Raw genomic sequence first — 20,741 nt, forward strand, 5'->3', positions numbered from 1 at the left:
AATTGAACCAAAGACCTATAGGGTATCAAGTGTAAATCAAATATTTGTCTCAATATTCATAGCATATTACCTAGAAATATTAGCCTCCATTCACGAGAAGCATATTTTCTGTGACATATTTATATTCTAATATTTTGTATTATTATTATTTGAATTATGTATGATTAATATACATAGTAAATAAATAGTTTCTTATAACATGATAGAATAAATACCTTTTTATCTATTACACTCACCTGTGTCTGAAGGAAGACGTTGAATCAGCAGCTGAAAGTCAATGTATTTGAAGACCAAAAATGAAAACATTTATAAATAATAACAACGTTCAATCTATTCTAAAAAAAAGTCTTACCTTTTGATAAAGTGCTGCAAAAGAGAGCTTGTAGAGCTGTTATAGTGAAGAACGAACAGTTCCAAGAAAGACATTTAGCATGTGGGACGACCATGTGCTCATCCTTGTCACAAACACAGTGATGCCTTCTAGGTGTGTGTGTTTGTGTGTGAGTGCGTAAGAAAGAGGAATCGAGGAAGAGTGAAATAAATAAATGCTGATCTGTTTTAAAAACAAAGCTTGATATTAAATGAGAAATGTAAAAATACCGGAAAATACCTCAACAAAAGAAAAGACTGAAGGAAGAACAGCATGATGTGAGAATGCAGTGGATGAGAGAAGAGAAGCATGGAGGCTTGTCTGTCTGGAAACAGTCTCTCAGACAGACTTGACAGCCCCCCGCCCATGCCCCCCAAACTGCTGGCTTTGAAAACACCCCTACACCCACCAAACACCCCTCCCTTCTTTCTCTACCCTCACCAAAAACCACGACAACTCCACAACACAGCCTTTGTGCGGGGAATTTCATGTTTTTATGTCGTACTCTTAGTACTGTTAACAAAAACTTAAACTGTTTTATCTCAGAGTCTATTGTTACCAAGCAATGTGTTTTTAGGTCTGTTGTCTCATGACCCAGTGCATGTGAGGTGAATATGGGCCAGGGTGCCCTCTAAAGGCAACCACTGTAAATGGCAGGTTGGTACTCATGAGAGCATGTGATTACACTGTTTACATGCCAGATCTCATTTCCTGGTGTGCCATCCTTATTACTTACAGTACCATCATGGCACACTGATGGTCTTTCTAATGGTTAAGATGGTCTTAATTCATCTGTCAATTGTGATTCAGGTTCTTCGATGATTATTTAATGCAAAAAATAAGAAACGTGAAGTAGCAAACAAACATTTATTGATTATATTGAATACAATTTTTTTCCTCCATCTATTTTGCATGATAAAATGTAATGTTAATGTTCATAAAATGTAAATTCACCCTCATTCTGTTTAAATTTCTTTCTGTTCATACTACAACAATGTGCCAAATGTGAATTTGCATATTTAAAATGCATAAATGAGAATTACATTGATTTGTTTATTATTTACATAAAGTTCTGAATACTTGAAATGGACCACTTTTGTGGTACTTTTATGGTGCTTTTTGTCCTTTTAGGAATTTGTCAGCCTCTGGTCACTTTCATGGTATAGAGCAGCATGAACATCCTGACAAACATCTCCTTTTGTATTCAGCTCAGCAAAGGAAATCAGAAAATCATGTCTGAAATTATATGAGTAAATAATGACAGATCTTCAGTTTTGGGTTAACTGTCTCTTTAAGCCAGTGGTTCTCAATCTTTTTGTAGCATGTAGAGAAATATCCTTTGCTAACTGTCAGAAAAGTACATAGTTTCCTTATGTTTTCTATTTAATGCCTGCCATCATGTGAAACCACCAGTTGGCCTGGACAGTCCAACCTTTCTGCTCGCAGAGGGCAATCTGCTGCAGGAAGTGGTTCCGAGCCTCTTCCTCCCCTTGATCCTGCTGCAGTGCGGTTCGCAGGTAGCGCATGTCCTGTGACATGCTGAGCTCAGGGATTCCCGTGAGCAGCATTAGAGAGAAGAGTGTGACTAGAAGGCGAGACTGAGCCCGGAGGGACAGATAGGCATTGATACAGGTGTCCTGAAGAAAGAACATATACTGCAGCTCAGAGTATGTTTGTAGCATTTGGTTGACTTGTTCAAATCATGTGTCTGCATTTTTTTTATTAATTACTGTCTCACAAAAACAGATCAGAGTAAACTTTGTAAATGCGTAATAAAATGGCCTGACAGGAGTAACAAATGCTTCTCAAGTTTTCTGTTAGTGGCATGTATTGTTTTAGTGTTATTTATTAACGAATTTAGTTTTTTTAATATTTTGAAGTAGCTTTTATTTCTATATTTTCAGTTACCGTTTTAATTTAAGTTTTAGTAATTTCATGTGCTTTATGTGTAACTTTAATTTGATTTTTAAAAAAAATTTTCTGAAGTTTATTTTTATTTTAGTTTTAGTCATTTTATTACTTATTACTTTTATTACTAACTTATTTCAGTTAGTTGCAGAGGCAACCCTTCTAATTTTTAAAGGGATAGTTCAACCAAAAATGAAATTACCCCATGATTTACTCATCCTCGAGCCATTCCAGGTGTATATGACTTTCTTCTTTCAGACTAATACAATCGGTGTCATTTAAAAAAATGTCCTGGATATTGAATCCCAAAAAAGCATCCATCCATCCAAAAGTACTTCACACAGCTCCGAGGGGTTAATAAAGGCCTTTTGACGTGAATCAATGCATTTGTGTAAGAAAAATATACATATTTGAAACTTTATAAACTAATTTCTTGCATCCACTAACTGTCATACGCATGTTCAGGGGAAAGTGGCTTTCCAAAACAAGGATTTGTAAAGAAAAATTTTGGAAGATTTAAATATAAGCCAATAGGAGACTTGAGTTTTATTCACCGGAGCTTACGCTACACATCATCTGCTGGAAGGCCATTCTCTTGTGAATGTGTGTACAACAGTTAGTGGAAGCCAGAGATTACGGTTTATAAAGTTTTAAATATGGATATTTTTCATACAGAAACACATCACTTTGCTTCAGAAGGCCTTTATTAACCCCCAGAGCCATGTGGAGCTCTTTTATGATGGATGGATGCACTTTTTGGGCTTAAAAAAAAAAACGCCAGAACATTTTTTATTTTTTTTTATAACTCCAATTGCATTCATCTGAAAGAAGAAAGTCAAATATACACCTAGGATGGCTTGAGGGTGAGTAAATCATTGGGTAATTTTCATTTTTGGGTGAGCTATCCATTTAACTTTAAATGGTAATATTTATTTTTTTATTTCAGCTTCATTGTAATTACGATAACAAATTTGAATAGTTTATCATTTTAGTTCACAATAACAACACGTATTGCGAGGCCCTGTAACACAGAAAATAATTCAAAGAGAAACAGAACCTACCCTAAATCTCTGGAAGTAGAGGCTGGGACGGCCTTTCACCCTGCCCATCACATACAGGAAGTCAGGGGTGAGGACAAATGGCACCCTTTCTCTGTTCACCCCCAGGAAGCTCTTAGTGTTGCCCAAGATGTGCCCAAAATCAATGTGGAACAAATTCCCTGAGAAGAATTGAGAATTTAACATTAGTTTGATTCCAAGTGGACATTAGTAAAATACTGGTACATCTATTCAAGGCATGTTCTGTGCTATTGAACCCTCTCTAAAAATGTACCCATAATACTCTGAACATTTTGTATGGATGGTAGACATCAAATATGTGACATGAATCATATTTTATTAACCAGATGTAACAAGACCATGACTGAAGTTGAACTGGATCATTATTTGTAATATATTCATCTAGTCTACTTGTTTTGCATATTCAATAATTATATTGTGATTTTTTGTTTTGTTTTTGTCTTGTCAGGTGCACAAGACAAAAACCAACTTGTTCTTTTACCTTGTTCAGTGATCATAATGTTGTCGTTGTGGCGGTCACCTATACCCAGCACATATGTAGCTACACAATAGCCGGCACACGAGTTCACAAACTTCTCCATAGCTTGAAAGTGCTGTTGCACCGAAGTTCAAGACAAAAGGAAAAGAATGATCAAATATCTGCTTGTCGAGACAATACAGAAAACAGATCTGATAGAATGACAGAAGGCAGCTCACATGACATAGTATTAGTACAGTATATCTGCTTACTTTTTCCTGGAATGGGCACTTCCTCTCAAGCCAGTCATACAGGGCATTGTTTTTGAAAGCTCCCGCCACACCTCCCTGACTCCTCTGAACAGAGGCAATAGTGATCGCATTTCGCACAATCTCAATCATTCCTGTGTCAAAGACAGACATACAGCTGAATGTAAAGTCAGGGATGACAGTCAGTTGATCTGTTTCTTGGTCATTAGACATTTTTTCAAGTATCTGTGCCAAAATTATTATTATTTTAAAATATATTAAAATGTATTTTTGTTTGTCTATCAATATTTGTTGAATATTTAAAGGGTTCTTATAATAATATTATAATAAGCGGTATTATAATTCTGTTATAAGAACAAGAAAGACTGATCATTACCTATGTTATATCCAGTTGAAATGCATCCATAGGGCACCAGGTTCAAATCTAAACCTTTTTCTTTCCAAATTGAGTCCATGACCCTTAAAGTCTGAAAAAAAACACATTTAAAAAAGAACTTTAATTTCTTAATTTGGTTTCTTACTAGTGAAAATCAGTCAGTGGTTTTTTAATAGTTGCTTATTTACTTGGATGATGAGCATGTCCTGTCGGAGGTCATCTCCATGTTTAAAGATGATGCCGACAGGCGGAGAGGCTGGAGCTTCTGACTGTACGCAGGAGAACTCAAGCCAGAGTGGCTTTTTCTTAGAGGCCATCACTTTACAGTCTTTTAGCTGAATGAAAACAGTTAAAAAATGAAAATGTTGCCATTGTTTGTTTAACCTCTTATTGTTCTAAACCTTTATGGTTTCTTTCATCTGCCGAACACAAAATCAGATATTTTGAGGCATGTTAATGAAACAATAAAGGTCAATGAGGTCCAAAAAACTATTTTTCAAAACGTCTTATTTTGTTTCATACAGGTTTAGAATGACATGAGGGTGAATAAATAGTTACAGAATTTATTTTCATTTTAGGGTGAACTATGCATTAAGGACTAGTTATTATTATTGTTTTTGGTTAAGTTTGGTTTGGACCAGTTCATATATATATATATATATATATATATATATATATATATATATATATATATCAACCAGTTTATATATATAGATATCAACTCACTATGATACTTCCTGCTCTGACACGGGGATCAAAAGGCACCTGGAAGTCCGAGGGTAAATTGCACTCCTCCAATAACTCCTGCAGCTTCTGAGGAGCTGATACACATACATGATAATATAGATGTATGTACTACTTATAAGACATAATACCCAGGACTTTACCTGTTTACCTTTTTTTTACTTTACCTGTTGATGGAAGATCTGTTCTGTCTGGGTAGAGCACCTTTACTGTTAGAGCCACTTCGTGCAGGCAATTGACGACTTGTACTTGACGCTGGAATTCAGTCAGCATTGCCTCTCCACAGCCCAACAGATAGGCCTCCAGTATGACCGCCATACGCTGGCGAAAAAATGGACATCCTGCCACCTCACTCCGCAAAAACCAGAAAAAGAAGTGTCCGATCCATTTGCTCTGTGTTCCAGGAAATTGCAATAGTACATAGTTAACCTTTATCTTCTGACAGGTGAAATGGTGTAAGTCATTTTTGGTGATAATGACAGAGGTGGAAATTATCCTCTGATGAAGCATGCAAACATGACTCACCCTTAGTGCTCTTTTGAGAAGGAATCTTGCCAAACAGCTATCATGATATGGTTCGACTTTAAGGGTCTACAGAAAATTACATGCCTTATTAAGTTTTGCCTCTCAATTCCCCAACTATGAGTTCTAAGCAAGAGCTTTAAGAAGGCTCATTACTTTGACACTACTCTATAGGTCAATTACACCTGTAAAACTTTTTACCTGAACCAGCTGCAGCAGGTACTTAAGTACCTCATCATTGGATAGGATGTCTAATCTTTGAACCGCCAATCTTCTGACCTTCATGTCTGCAAAATCCACACTCAGAAGCTCAAGGGCCACAGACAGCTCTATATCCTCTGGTTCCCAGTGACTCAACAACCAATGAACATCCTGGACTGCAGTTGGCAACATCCAGTCTACCGTGCGAAGAAACTGAGGTAAATTTGAGATATAATGGACACTTTCTTCTTTAAGCCTTCTGAGACAATCTGTCCTTGTGAAAGGTATTGTTGGAGAAGCCTCACTGGATGGTGAGGAGAGTCTGGATTCTCCTGAGAGGTCCAGTGTAGAAGAGTCTGAAACAGGAGATATACCACTACCAGAAGAGCTCTTGCCATATGGCAGGACAACAGGAAAGCTGTAGCGATCCAGCATGAAGGTAATTGCCATTGCTTTGGCTACATCAGGGTTAGTGGCGGTAGACAGCTTTTCTGCTTCGTAAGTGAATGCATCCTCGTCCCATTCTGGGAAAGGCCACATGTGCAGAGTGTGTGGACCTTGGCTAAGAAGGGATCTGTGGTCAATAAGCTGAAGGTTTACGAAGTACAGTACTTGCCCTTTTCCCTTCTGGGAATCTTGTACTTTAGAGGAGTTTGACTTTGTGTCCTTGGTTGACGTGCCTTCAACAGTACTGGCATTAATTGTGAGGCCTAATTTAGCTCCGTGAGGGATATCCCTGATCAGAATGTCAAATTCCAGCCAGGTGTTCCACAGCACTTCATCCGTAAACTCTTTTGAAGTTGAACAAACCGATGACACAGTCTTTCTACCGTAGATTATGGTGGCTTCCACATGGACAAGTGGCGGTACCTTACTTGGGAGTTCTGGGATGTCAAACCCTAAGAGTTTAACCCTGAACTTTCTCTCACAGTCCCAGAGGGATATCATCACAATGTCCTCTACTTTCTTCCCTTTAAGGGAAAGCTCCTCGTGGGAGCTTGAGAGACCAGTGAGACTGTCCACCAGTGGCCAGTACTCTCTACTTACTGTGTTTTCTGGAAGGGATGAGATGGCCACCACTGAGAGATGAAGCTCCAAAGTGTTTTCAAGGCAGTGCCTGACCCACAGGTAGTCAGAGAGCTGGAAGCCTCCACTCAAGAATTCCTCTCTGCCACACACCTGGAGTACATAATCAACTGACCATCCTTCGAATGACAGGTACTCCTTTGGCAATGATTCCCAGAAGATCTTGAGGAGATCGCTGGGGGTATGTGTCAGGTCAGCTATAATTAAAAGGCTTGAACTATTATAATAAAGAGTCACTGAGAGTTTCTGTTGAAGGTAACTTTGCTGGTCGTTTGGGAGCACTGTGGAAGTTATCCACGGCTCAGTGGCATAAGCTACTGGATCCCGATTTTTCAGCTCTTCCCTTCGTGGTGTGGCAAACTTTCTTCGGGTATAGCCGAGCTCATTTAAACGATTAGTGTCTGAGGAGTCCAAATCATATCCAATTAACTCATTCAGAATACCCTGGAAGTGAATTTTCTCCTTAGACGCAGTTTTCTGAGCCAACACAGTGACACAGACTGTCTGAAGACCATCGGTACCTTGAAACCAGGGTGCATCCAGAGTTTTCAAAACCTGATAGTCGTCATAAATTTCATACCACTCTTCCTCCTTGTGGTACAACAGACTGTATCGTTCTGGGTCCAGAAGTGCAAATGGCTCAGAAAGTCCGTTGTTCTCCTGTGCTACCATACACAGACGCACACGAAGCTGGTGGACGCTGCATTGCGCTGGGAGTTTGACCTGAACGGGCTCCTGGCTGTCCAGGACCTGGAAACCTTCCCTGACTGGTAACTTGCAAATAAATACAAGGCTGTTATCTGAGCAAGGTTCCTGTTGCAGGTGTGCATCCCATGTGTTCTCCATGGATGCTGGAATGGAAGTTAACACATTTAACTATTACTATTTTTATTTTTTGTGTAGTGTTAAGGGGACTTTTAAAAGGCAGTGCCATGACTGGGGTAAAGTTTTATTTGTAATTGGGAATAAATTATAAAAATAAATGTAACGAAAAATGGCCACGTGGTGCTTGCACTTGCTAAACTCTCTGTTATGAAGCTAAGGTGCTTTGACTGGTTGCTAGAGCATGCTTTAGCATGTTGCTATGCAGGTTGGATATTAAGCAAAGTAAAAGAGTACAATACATAGAATTCAAACAGAGTGACTACTGTAATAAGAAATGTGACATTCCATATATTTTCTTAAAAAATAATAACAATAAAATAAAATCAAGGTGACATTTTTGTCTTGGCAAAACTATTTTACAATCCAGCCATATTACTGGTAGATATTAATGTAGCTTCCTTGCATTTCTCCAACTTTGTGAGGTTAAATATTGTCTTTAGCGTATAAAATTCTGGAGTTATTTATTTATTTATTTATTGTAAAGTAAAGAGGATTTTCACATTGCCAGTGATTTTCTATTTTTCTTTTTTTTCCGGTAAATTACCAATATATATTAAAAAATTTAATGTGTGTTTTTGTTTTTATTTGGGTACATTTTTTGACATAAACCCACTGGACAATGTAGATAAGTAACATGCTAATTTTTTAACATGCTGCTTTTCTCTCACTTGCACTTGATATGATGGTGCAGCTAAATATGATAATGACTTCCTAAATAATATCACATAACAAAAATTGTGCACAGTTTAGAAGGTGCACAGGGTGGCTCAACCTAACGCTGGTGTATCTTACTCCACTCTCTTACTGGTATTTATTTAGTAAACTATTATTTAATCAATTAAATGTGAACCTTGATGAATGTGTAAATTGTAATTTAGCATTATCGTTTTTGCAGCTTTATCATTCTATATATATATATATATATATATATATACACCAGTTGCACCTGTTTTTATATAAATACAGTTTTTAGTTTGAGGTAGGTTTTGCAACACACAAACTGGTTCTGCCAGCTACTCATCAAGAATGTATCATTCTTGAGCCTTGCCCTGCTCTGCTAAAGCCAAGAAAATCTACAGACTGTAAGTACTATATTCCTCACAAAATGTTGTGTGTTTTACAACATATTTACAATACTGAATGTCAGTTTGTGTTGTATTATTATAATGAATCAGAAAATTACACTCACCTAAACAGCCTATATGTCTTTGGTTTCAGGTCAGTTTCTGTGGCTTGTGTGTAAGCTACAGTTCAATTTCCCTGTAATGCATCAATGTGAAGTGACTGATTGCACAATGACTCATCACTTCCTCATTCTTTTGTCTTGCTGCACCTGAGAGGAAGAAAGTTTTGATCACTACAGGCTTATTTTCTTTTGTTGGTTTCATTTAATTCAGAATGAAATTTCCATGGCCAATTATTATTATTATTGTTTTTTATGACGTAGGGTAGAGTGGGGGAAAACGCCTCCAAAATGCCCCCCTACTGTTTTTCCCAAAATAACCACACAATAAAGTCGAGATACATTTTTATTGTAACTATGGACTACGTTGACGAGAGTGATGTAGAAGTTTTCACCATGAAGCTGGTGATATAACGAAGAGAAAACGGATTTCACAGTAGGCCTAAATGATCTAATTTTCAGCAGTAAGGTTCAAAAGTTTTTTAAAACTTGTTGTTTTGTAGAACATCAGTCCTGTAGGGCCTGTAGATGGGGAGTGGGTGTTATTTTATTTTAATAAAAAATATAATTATATTTTCAGAATGACAAACATAGTCTGTGGGCTAAAATGCCCGCAGCCGGGTACAACCCCCCCAGAGGGCAATGAGCGATTACTGTAGTTATTCTGTTCTGAACATCAAATCTTTGTTATTCCATAAAATATATTCTAACTAGTTGGTTGAATACAAATATCTGGATTTTATGTTTAAAAAATTACCTCAAGTTAGCATCAGGTAGCTAGTTAGCTAGCCAGTTAACATCAGCTAACAAAATGTTTCAAATAGGCTATTATAATTTTGTAATTCATAATTATTTTATTCTTGTATTCTTTTTCATTTTAAGCAAAAACTGTCTGTACTCTGATTTTGCTGTAAATGTTTAAAGCAAATTGCTTTGTCAGACTGGGGAGCATTTTACCCCACCCATGGGGGCGTTTTGCCCCATAGGTGTAACACCCCCTTGGTACAAATTAAATTTTTGTTAAAAATCGAATAAAATGAACACTCTGGACATTTTTCATACTTTGTTTATAATTTATGTCATTGTCACTAAAACTATGATAACTTTTCTGAACACATTTCACTTTTGTTTCACAGAAAAAAAATTACACTTAAGGGGGGCGTTTTCCCCCACTCTACCCTATTACCATCTCTCTGTATATAAACCCAAACATTAATATTAGTTTTAGTCTTCATCAAGAACTTTTAGAATTGCTCGCATGTTTTTTTTCTTGTCCAACGTTGGAAGATTTTTGGTATTCCTATCTTGAAACTTTTTCGAACATTTTCAATATTTCCCTTGAACCATGCCATTTGATTGCTATTTTTGGTGTACCGGTGGTTTCAAGAAAGTAAGCTAATGTTCTAGCCTTTGCCTCACTGATAGCTTGGAGACAGATTTTTTTTTTGCACTGGAAGTCTTCTAAACCTCCCACTTTCTCGTGGTTAGAAGATTTGATGTATTTTCTATATATCGAAAAAATTACGTTCACATTAAGAGGTTCCACTCCACGGACAGATTTGACAAAAACTGGGATCCTCTACTTAATTTTGTCAAGAATACCCACATATCTTTGCTGATTTTTTTCCCTTTAACCTATGGATCTTTGCTTTCTTTTGTTTCATTATATTTTAAGGTATAATTATTTAGTTGCATTGACAATTTATGGGGGTGCCCTATTTATTCTTTCTTTTTTTATTTGGTACTTCATTTTATTCTCCTCCTTTGGGGTGGGTGGGATGGGGTAAGGGCTCACTGAGGGTTCTGACTGTTCATGTTCACACTTAGTAATTGTAAAATAAAAAAAATAAAAAAAAAATAAAAGAAAAGAACTCTTAGAATTAAAAGGGGCTTTAAATACAGTATTGCTTGAACTGAACAATGACTCTAAAAAGCTGAAGTAGAATGTCACCCTCTTTAATCACTAGAGGGAGCCTATAGCCTATTTTTAGACTGGTTGGATTAGAAAGTACTGTATCTCCAAATGCAAAAACTTTTGTTTGGTCAAGATCTCTCTCTTCTCTCTCTTTTCAATTTAAAAGTTTCATTTGAGTCAAGAGCTATATTTTTGTTATTTGTCCTATTATATGCATGCTCATGTAATTTTGGAAGCATGCAGGAGGAAAAAGGAAATGTTGTTTTGCCACCAATTTTCACACATGATAATGAACTTTCAGTTTATATAAACATTTCATTTTAATTTTTGCCATTTTCTCAACACTTATTCAGCCATTTAAAATACTTTTATTTAAAGAAACTTTGAATGCTTAAAAGTGATAAAAAGCACTTTTCTAAGATCAAAACATGAGTTGCATGATTAAAAACCACATGAGGATATTGATCACATTTGAAATGCATTGCAGGTTTTATCATGTCAAATGTTGCAGTAATGTACCATGTTCCAAGAGGTCAAATTAAAAATAGATTTTCTTAAGAAAATGCAAGTGGAGCTTGAAGTGCAAAGTTATGGTGTTGCTAAGGTGTTCTGAGTGTTTGTTAGTATTTTGCTATGCGGTCTGTCTAACATGGCAAAATATTCCACTCACTATGGATTTCACAGGTTTGTCCTTCATGTCTAGCATAATGGTAAGATTTTCTTTTTTTTCTTTCTCCAGTAGTTAGTCAAAAATAGTAAGTCTAACTGCTTAGAAAATATTAGCAAACCTCTTCTCAACAAGCCATACAATTAAGAAAATAGTCAGAAAAATATGAAAGTTGGATTTTAAACACTTACTGATTGAGAGATGAAAAAGAGTCTGGACGATTAAGTTAATGGATTTGATCACCATTTCCGGCAGTTTATTAAGCATGCTGCAGGTATCAGACATCTCTATGGAGACACCATAGTGGTATGAATGTTAATAAAGTATTTTTATTTTGCACCAAATAATTGTCATATCTCACAGATACATATTATTTTTGCACAGACAAATTCTTAAAATTCAGCTAAATTCTTTCATTTCTACTCAAATTTCAACAAAACCAAAGAGAGTGTAAAGAATCAACATTTTCTCCATAATACATACTTGAGCATCTTACATAAATGGCAGCAAGATAAAAGTAAAAATATTTGTCACAATAAATAATCAAATAAATACGAATAAATAAATAAAATGTAGCTATTAAAACATGATTCCCTCCTTCACCTGTTCACATATACATTTCTAAATGTTTTGTTTTCCATAAGTATTAATTTATGACGCTACAGTATTAGTCTCTGCAATTAAACCCTTTACTAATTTCTGCTATGCCTTTTTACAATGCATCCACATTCTTGGCAGGTAATCATTAAGAATGTCAACATAATTATAGTTCACAGCTTTAGGTATATGTGCATATGTTGTCAAGGTTATATACAAGGATAGATATAAAGCTGTCAGATATGTACTTTAAACAGTGTGTTTGAGTGAAAATCAGGGGAATCATTATTAAGATGAATTTGTTCTGACCACTCTTTGAAATTCGACTTCCTTTCTTGTCAAAAATAATGAAAAAATGAAATAGTGGTTAACAGTAAGCAGTCAATCATATATTTAAAATATATCCACATATATAATACTTTACAATATACCTCAGTTTTACAGCATTTTTATTGTTGAATAATGCTAATATCTATTAACACAGTTTTAAAATGTCACGTTTGTTTTTATGCATCAGTTTAATAAATCCAGTTATTATGAACAAACCTGAATTAACAGTGAACAATAGTATATTTATAAATGAACACAAACATTAATAAATGCTGTTAGTTTATGATGTATTAAATAAACAATTTGAACCTACATGTAAAGCGTTACCAAATTATATTGATATAAAAACTATATGTAAGTAGATATATATATAAATATAAGTAGAGGCTTATTTTATACAAACAAAAGGCACATTGCATTTGAGTCAGATTTACTGTTTTGCATTCAAAATATCTTGCATTAAAGTTTTACATTGTGCGTTATTACAATCTCACAATAAACCACAATAACCAGACCTACACATGACACACTCTATCCTTCTTCCACACTGTTTCTTTAGAACAGTGAAGATGTGAGCTCCTGGCTTTAACCTCTGTCTCCCTTAGCGGTTGTCCCTCCTCCACCACAGCAGCCTCGGCAGAGCTTCCCTCACTTCCCTGTTGCGCAGACCGTAGATGAGTGGATTAATACAAGGAGGCACCTGAAGCATCACCAGCAGCATGATGTGGAGGGTCCCCGCCGACATCCAGTCTCCAGTGTAATCCAGTGAACGGAACTTGTTGCCCTCAAGCTCCCACAGAGCATCCGAGGTTATCTTCAGAAAGATGGGGAGCAGCTGAAGCAGCAGCATGGAGCAGTAGAACATCACGGTTTTGCGTGCCCTCTTGTTGACCTGCTGGAAAGGCTGAACGGCGTTACGTGCCTCCTGATACATGCGGATGTACGAGAATGAGTAGGAACAGATGCAAAGCAGCGTCACCACGAGCCCAACTACTTTTCGAAACACAGCAGAGCCTCGTGGAAAGCCAAGGTGGGCCTCCAAGGTGTCCGGCTCACAAAGGAGTCCCGTTATGGGTTTCCCCAGCAATGAGCTCTGGTGCCCTAAACTGAGCAAAGCTGTGATCACTGCTGAAAAGGATAGTGAAATAAGCCACGTGAGCCCGACTATCAAGTAAAGGCGCTTGGTGGTTAGTATAACAAGGTAGTAGATGGCCTGGCACACGTACAGGTAACGCTCCAAAGCCATGCAGGTGATAGTAAGAATAGTGCAGAAAACACAAACAGTGTTAACAAAGAACTGAGTGATGCACCAAGCTCCATACGGCAGAGTGGTCTTCTGTAGCAGACAGTATGCCACCGTTGGACCTTGGGTTACAATGAGCAGGATGTCACTTACTATGAGGTTCTTCAGCAGAGCAAAGCGTGGCTCCCTGGATAAGTCTTCTGAACTGCCAAGACTGAACAGAGTGCAGCTGTTGATGATAAGTGAGATGATGGTCATCACCACAAAGACACACACCAGTACCTGCACAGCTGTATTTGATGGCAGCATGGATCTGAAGAGGCAGCGTCCCTGGTCCAGCAGCTGGAGGACGTCTGAGGTGATGTTGGCATCCTGGATTGGGCTCGGACACGCGTAGACTGCACTCCACAGCATGAAACATGGTAAAACACGTGTGAAACGCATTTGGGTGATGACAAGCGCTTTTATGACAGCTTTGGGAGTTTGACGACGCGGTGGCTGATGTTCGCATTTGTTGCGAATGCGATCTCCAGAAAAGATGCAGACAGGTTGAGTGACTTGAATGAAGGTGGGGCTTAAAGTCATTCAAAGAGTCATATCTTTTGTAAAAAAAATAACCAGTTGAAAGAGTTCGCCTCAGTTTTCCATTAAGACTGTTAAAACCGCAGAGGATTATTAGGTTGTAGTCTAATAATCAAGGGTTGTTGATTTCTGAATAAAAAATAATGTAAAATAACGAAAAAAATAAAAACTATTCATTGTAATGGACAATATGCATTTGTATAAAACTGTAAAAAAAAATATATATATTTTTTTTAAGTAATAGCTAATCCACCTACAAACTTAATTTCCTTCTAAATTCATTCAAAAGGTTTAATATTAAACCTATATTGGCGATTAGAATAATCAATTATTTCATTTGTTAATCAAATAATCATGTAGGCTAATAAGAAAAACATTTGATTAAAATAGTTTATTTTCTTGAATACACTATATGATGAAAACTAAATGACTTGAACGTTTTTTTTGTTTGTTTTTTTGATTGATTGAGTGATTATGAGTGTAATTAAAGTAGATATTGCATGTTTGTCCCAAAATTCAGGTTTACAATAAATACAAAGTAAGTGAAGTAGGCTACACTACATTGACCAGTTCCATTTTTAAAGTCACTCCAATCACAACAAAAATGTAGCCTAAACTTAAATCAGTTGTTTGTGATGATTTTCGTATCATGGAGTTTCAGTCAGAATTGCCATAAAATGTGATTTGCAACAGTTTAATTATAGCCATCAAGTAAACAACTTAATTTATCAAGTCATATATCAGTTCAGATATCCAACAAATGTTATACAATTTATGTTTGAGGTGATCTATGAAAATAAACATAATTAACATAGCAAATGCTTCTGGCATTTCATATTGTCTCCGTATTTGATTTTGTCTTTTCTTGTCAAAAGCACGTTAATGATCGAAGGAAGATCAAAAAGCTAATAGAAGTGATTAAATATAGTGATAGTGATAGGCTTTTGATACATAATTAGGCCTATCGACTGGTTGTATTTGCATTAGTAGTGCAGTTGTAGAATCAATGAGCACTCTTGATAGATAACAGGGATTTAAGGTGAGGACAAGAGCAGGGGCGTTTACTGCTTTCTCCTTATTTAGCTTGCTACACATCTAGTTGTTCTCCTAGATTCAGCTGCTGTGCTTAAGAATGTCCAAGAATAGAGCGAAGAAAAAAGGAGGAGTGTCAGAGCGACTGGAAGGAGAGGTTGACAGTTGCTGCTGTCAATTACCTCAGCTTAAGCGTCTTGGAGAGCTTGGGGTGACATTAGGCACTCATGAAGAATAAATGCTTGTTAACTGAGCCCCCAGTGGTTGCCTATGTGCAGCAGCCCACCAGTACACTCTCTGCCTTATGGACTGGATGGGGGCTGGATTAGAAAGAGTGATGACAGGACACTCACACTGCCCTGAGTGATTTGTTCATTTATGTAAATCTATCCGTAATGAGTAAGCAGCTATTCTGATGCTCCAAGTCATCCTCATAAGTTTGTGGAAACTTTACTTAATAGAAGTTAGTGAGAATAAAAGGCAGAGATAGACTGATGAAGTTTGTTTTTATTTTATATAAATTTATTCATTCATTTGTGAGATGTGCGAACAGATAAATATGTTAACCATATTGTAATTGTTACATTATATTTGTTTGTTTGTGTATATTAACTTGTTTGTGTATATGAACTGAACTTTTATTTCTAACTTTGAAAAAAAAACAAAAAACAATAGTGTACATTGACTGCATTGACCACATCTGGCTCTAAGTTGTCGTCTTTCAAATTTCACAAGAAAACATGTTTCTGATGCCTGGCCTTCAGTAAGTCAAATTGAATTAATAATATATAGATAGTAATTAGAAAACTGCATTACCATAAGATAATGTGCGGCCTTCCTACAAACCAGGCCACTACAAAAAGATAAGTGGGCTTTCACTGGAATGTGGCTTTCATTTCTTTTCTTGCCAGAGGCATCGCTCCTGAATGAGCTCAATGAGACTTACCTTTATTTGGCTATTTAAGGTTATTTTGAAGAATCTGGGATTAGCAATCAGAAAGAATGAAGTGATTTAGAGCCAGATGTGGCCAATGAAGTCATGGGGGGGGGGGGAAATAACTGAAATACGATTCCCACATTCATATGTTCACATCTGGCTCTATATCACTTCATTCTTTCTAATTTCACAGAAAAACATGTGTCTGATACATGGCCCTCAATATATCTAATTTTTATAATAATATAGATAATAAAGAAAAAAACTGTATACTCGTTATATAATGGACAGCCTTCCTCAGAACCAGAGCACCATAATGAAAATACTTTGGCTTTCACTGGAAAAGAAGTTGGCCTTCATTTTCTTGCCACAGGAATGAGTGCTCTTCGCTACTGGATGAGTTCAGTGAGACTTACCTTTATTTGGCTAATTAAGGTCATTTCGTAGAAAAGGAAGTTCAGAAAGAATGTTAAAGATAGAATCTGAGAGTACACTTTTAATGAATCATTTTTAAATCTCATACTCTTTGTACATATGTGTTAGATCCAGTTGCTTTACTATGCATCTCTCTTATCAGCAAATATGAATCTTTGTCTGATATCCAAAAGTAAGGCAGCATTGTTTCAGATACAGGTTTTTGCCTTTAACTGAGACCATGACACAAGTCTATATTTGGCTATTACATCTTTACACATCATGCCTTCTATTTAACTGTATTACAAGTTGAGTTACAAGTGTTTATAAGTGATGGCTGTGGGTGTGTTAAGCATGTGGATCAAGACTATCTGCTAAGACTTGTCCATGGAGTAGATATTTTTGTAAAGCCTACGATACTCAAGCAGTCAGAGGATTAATAGGAGAAACCAGATAAGGCATGGAAGGGTAATGACGGCGAGCCTTGAGAGTCTGACAAGGTCACTCCTTCTGCTGTCATATCGAAGAAAATATAGAGGAGTAGAGAGGAAAAAAGCAGCACTGTTCTTGTAGGAGGAAATGCAAGCATAAAGGGACAGTTCACCTGGAAATCTAATTTCTATCATAACTACCCTCATGTCATATAACCACTTCAGCTTGTTCAGTCTGAAAACTTCCAGTCACATGGACAGACTGCTTTTATAAAGCTTTTATATAACTGAATGAAGCTGTTTTTAGAAGCTTGAAAGCTCTAGTCCATTCAAAATTGCAATGGTTTGTTTCACTGATGTCCAACTCTGACAGCAGTTCAGTGACATCATGTGATTGGTTAGCCCAGGGGTACGTCGGTCCTGGAGGGCCGGTGTCCTGCAGAGTTTAGCTCCAACTTGCCTCAACACACCTGCATGGAAATTTCTAGTATGCCTAGTAAGAGCTCGATTAGCTGCTTCAGGTGTGTTTAATTAGGGTTGGAGCTAAACTCTGTAGGACACCGGCCCTCCAGGACCGAGTTTGGACAGCCCTGTTCTATATAGTAGGGAAATAGGCTTATTCAGATATTTGTCTTATTTAACATATTTAATTATTGCAGATGTGTATAATATTCTGAGTTTGCATTTGATTGTTTTTATTCATTTTGAGTAATATCGAATCTATTTTTGTGCAGGTGAGATGAGTAAATACATGTTCATATTTAGTCTCCAGCAAGCATCATGCTCATACAGCATGAACGACACCTCTGCTCTTACTCCCGATTTCTCTCAACATGGCAACACGAGAGCTGTCAATCAAGACATGGGAAACAAAGTCTTGACTTATTTCTAAAACTGTTACTTATTTCTAAATTGCTGCCCCACCAACAAAAAGGCAATTGATATATTTTTTTTTTTTTTGCATTTCTTATCTCCTTATGTCACTAATTACCACATTCAATGTATTTTTTTTTCAACACATCCCATAATTTTTTAAATATCGGCCTCTACCAAATGACCATAAACCAACACTTTATGGTAAAAGTGCCAGAATTCATATGCATACAAAAATCAGAAAATATGAATTATAATACTAATTTATTTAAAAAATAATTCTTTATTTATTGAAGTATGCCATAAAATATTTCAGGTTTTTATTTTAACACAGGAAATTATATGTTTCTTGTTTTTTAACAATAAACAAAAATAAATAACACGTTATTTAACAACTAAAAGTAACAAAACCAAAGACATTACATTCTTTCTGTATTCAAAAACTAAAACAAAATAGCAAAATATAGTAATATAATGGCATTTTAGGCTTTTATGTTTCAAGAAAACTTTGGCTCCTAAAGGTAGCATCTGCTCGTCCTCACTGAGGGCGACATTGAAGAATGTGGATACCCCTTGATACAGCAGCAAGTCATGGATGATGCCAGATGAACTGGCTCTGCAGTAGACTTTAAAGCCCCACTTATCTGGTTTGTTGCCAATATATTGGCGGAGGATGCCAGCTCTTGTGCCTTTATATCATGACCTCATCCACAAAATCTTGTTCAAATCATGATTCTGTGACCTGGAATTCCTCAATGTTTTCATGCTTCCAGATTCTTCTTGTGCCATTGTGTGGGCCTGAGGGCGAACTTGAGCCAGGGGTATTCTCTGTCTCCTTCAAGGAAACTGTTTTTAGAGTGCGTTTTCCTTTTCTTCTTTTACATGGAAGCTTTTCGTCTGGCCAGAGGAGAACTGACTGAGCCTGGTTTCTCCCAAGGTTCCTTCTCCATTCTGTCACCGATGGAGTTTTGGTTCCTTGCCGCTGTCACCTCTGGCTTGCTTAGTTGGGGACAGTTAATTTCCAGCGATATCGTCGACCTGATTGTACAGATAATATTTAAACTGAACTGAGCTGGACAACGACATCATTGAATTCAATAATGAAATGCCTTTAACTGAAAATTGAGTGTTTCATCTTGTCATTTTACATACACATACACATTATTTTCCTATTTTGATATTGTGAAGTTGCTTTGACACAATTTGTATTGTTAAAAGCGCTATATAAATAAAGATGACTTGACTTGACTTTGTTGAGGATGTGCTTGTTGAAGGAGCATCGTCTTCATCCAGGGACTCAAAAGAACTGTCAACAGCTACCTCTTCTCGGATGAGGTGATAATCAGGATCCTCTATTGGGTCATCAACATCACTGAGATCAGCATCAGAGTCTTGGGGGTTTTCTCGTACATGGGCCTGAAGAGTGTGCGTTCTTGTACCATAGAAACTGTTGACATCCATCTAGTAATTGTAAAAAACAACAACAACAAACAAATAAATAACAATCTCTTACAATTTTTGTAATGTTAGTAGTCCAGCATTTGTCATTTGTGACCCTGGAGCACAAAACCAGTCTTAAGTCGCTGGGGTAAATTTGTAGCAAGAGCCAAAAATACATTGTATGGGTCAAAATGATTGATTTTTCTTTTATGCCAAAAATCATTAGGACATTAAGTAAAGATCATGTTCAATGAAGATATTTTGTAAATTTCCTACTGTAAATATATCAAAACTTAAGTTTTGATTAGTAATATGCATTGCTAAGAACTTCATTTGGACGACTTTACAGATGATTTTCTCAATATCTCAGATTCCAGATTTTCAAATAGTTGTATCTCGGCCAAATATTGTCCAATCCAAACAAAGCTTATTTATTCAGCTTTCAGATGATGCATATATCTAAATTTAGAAAAATTGACCCTTATGATTGGTTTTGTGGTCCAGGGTCACATTTAAGAAGTAATTGCCTCTGATAATTATGATTTCCATACATTAATTCTATGAATTCATTATATTTACTTAAAAAATACCCAAACATGGCAAAAAAATACATACTTACGAAATTATCTCAGTATATTCGTGAAGAAATAAGAATAGCTGTGTCATATTCATAGCTATGAATGATCTGAAGTCTATATTTCTCAGCAAATAGTCCATTCTGACTGCAGAAATGGAATATCTGAAAACATTAGCTTAGCTTTTCTGCTTTTACCATAAAGTGACAAATCAACCATTTGGTTGAGCATGTTTTTGAAAAACGTGCTCAAGTTTTTTCATGGCACCAAGTAACATAATTTTGTAAAGTTATGGCTCTGACAGTGTAATATGTCAAAAAAATATGCTTACCTTGCAAAATTTCACCAAGAACAGTTCACGTGGCAGGAGTGATTTATTTGTTTCTGACATCCATGTTAGAGGAAGTGTTGTGAAGTGCTGTTGATTGACTTTGTTGATTGACTTAGTGGATTTATTTTGGCATAACATACCTAAACCAGATGGTAGAGATGGCTCAATCAGCTTGAGTTAAGTTAGGTACCCCTCTCAATAAAATAGTGACTCAAAATGTGCTCAATCATTTGGTCGAACAGGCAGTTAAAGGGTTAAAAAAGTAATGTACTTTACTAGTTACTAAAAACGTTA

At 36.5% G+C, this 20,741-nt stretch overlaps 3 protein-coding genes across 3 annotated transcripts in view; all 3 read right to left on the minus strand.

The window, feature by feature from the left end:
- The window catches only part of LOC306861073 (ninjurin-1-like), a gene marked incomplete at both ends in the record, with an annotated part of 649,099 nt that overhangs the window by 293,735 nt on the left and 334,623 nt on the right, over positions 1–20,741 (minus strand). The gene's annotated exons all lie outside the window — the stretch shown is intronic.
- LOC306860631 (phosphatidylinositol 4,5-bisphosphate 3-kinase catalytic subunit gamma isoform-like) lies at positions 1,225–9,179 on the minus strand. Its single transcript, XM_079402420.1, has 11 exons — positions 9,087–9,179; positions 5,927–7,863; positions 5,729–5,794; positions 5,371–5,596; positions 5,186–5,280; positions 4,648–4,794; positions 4,460–4,550; positions 4,087–4,217; positions 3,839–3,950; positions 3,340–3,497; positions 1,225–2,007 (listed from the first exon to the last, which is right to left on the minus strand). Exons 2-11 carry the CDS (start codon positions 7,856–7,858, stop codon positions 1,750–1,752), a joined length of 3,216 nt encoding a protein of 1,071 aa, XP_079258546.1. The 5' UTR covers positions 7,859–7,863; positions 9,087–9,179; the 3' UTR covers positions 1,225–1,749.
- LOC306860517 (olfactory receptor 2G3-like) lies at positions 13,191–19,562 on the minus strand (the record flags this gene model as incomplete). Its single annotated transcript, XM_079402247.1, has 2 exons — positions 13,191–14,230; positions 19,346–19,562. The coding sequence occupies 2 exons, from the start codon at positions 19,560–19,562 to the stop codon at positions 13,191–13,193; spliced, it is 1,257 nt and encodes a 418-aa protein (XP_079258373.1).

This window comes from Barbus barbus, assembly GCF_936440315.1.
Source record: "Barbus barbus genome assembly, chromosome: 41".
Taxonomy (NCBI): Eukaryota; Metazoa; Chordata; class Actinopteri; order Cypriniformes; family Cyprinidae; genus Barbus; species Barbus barbus.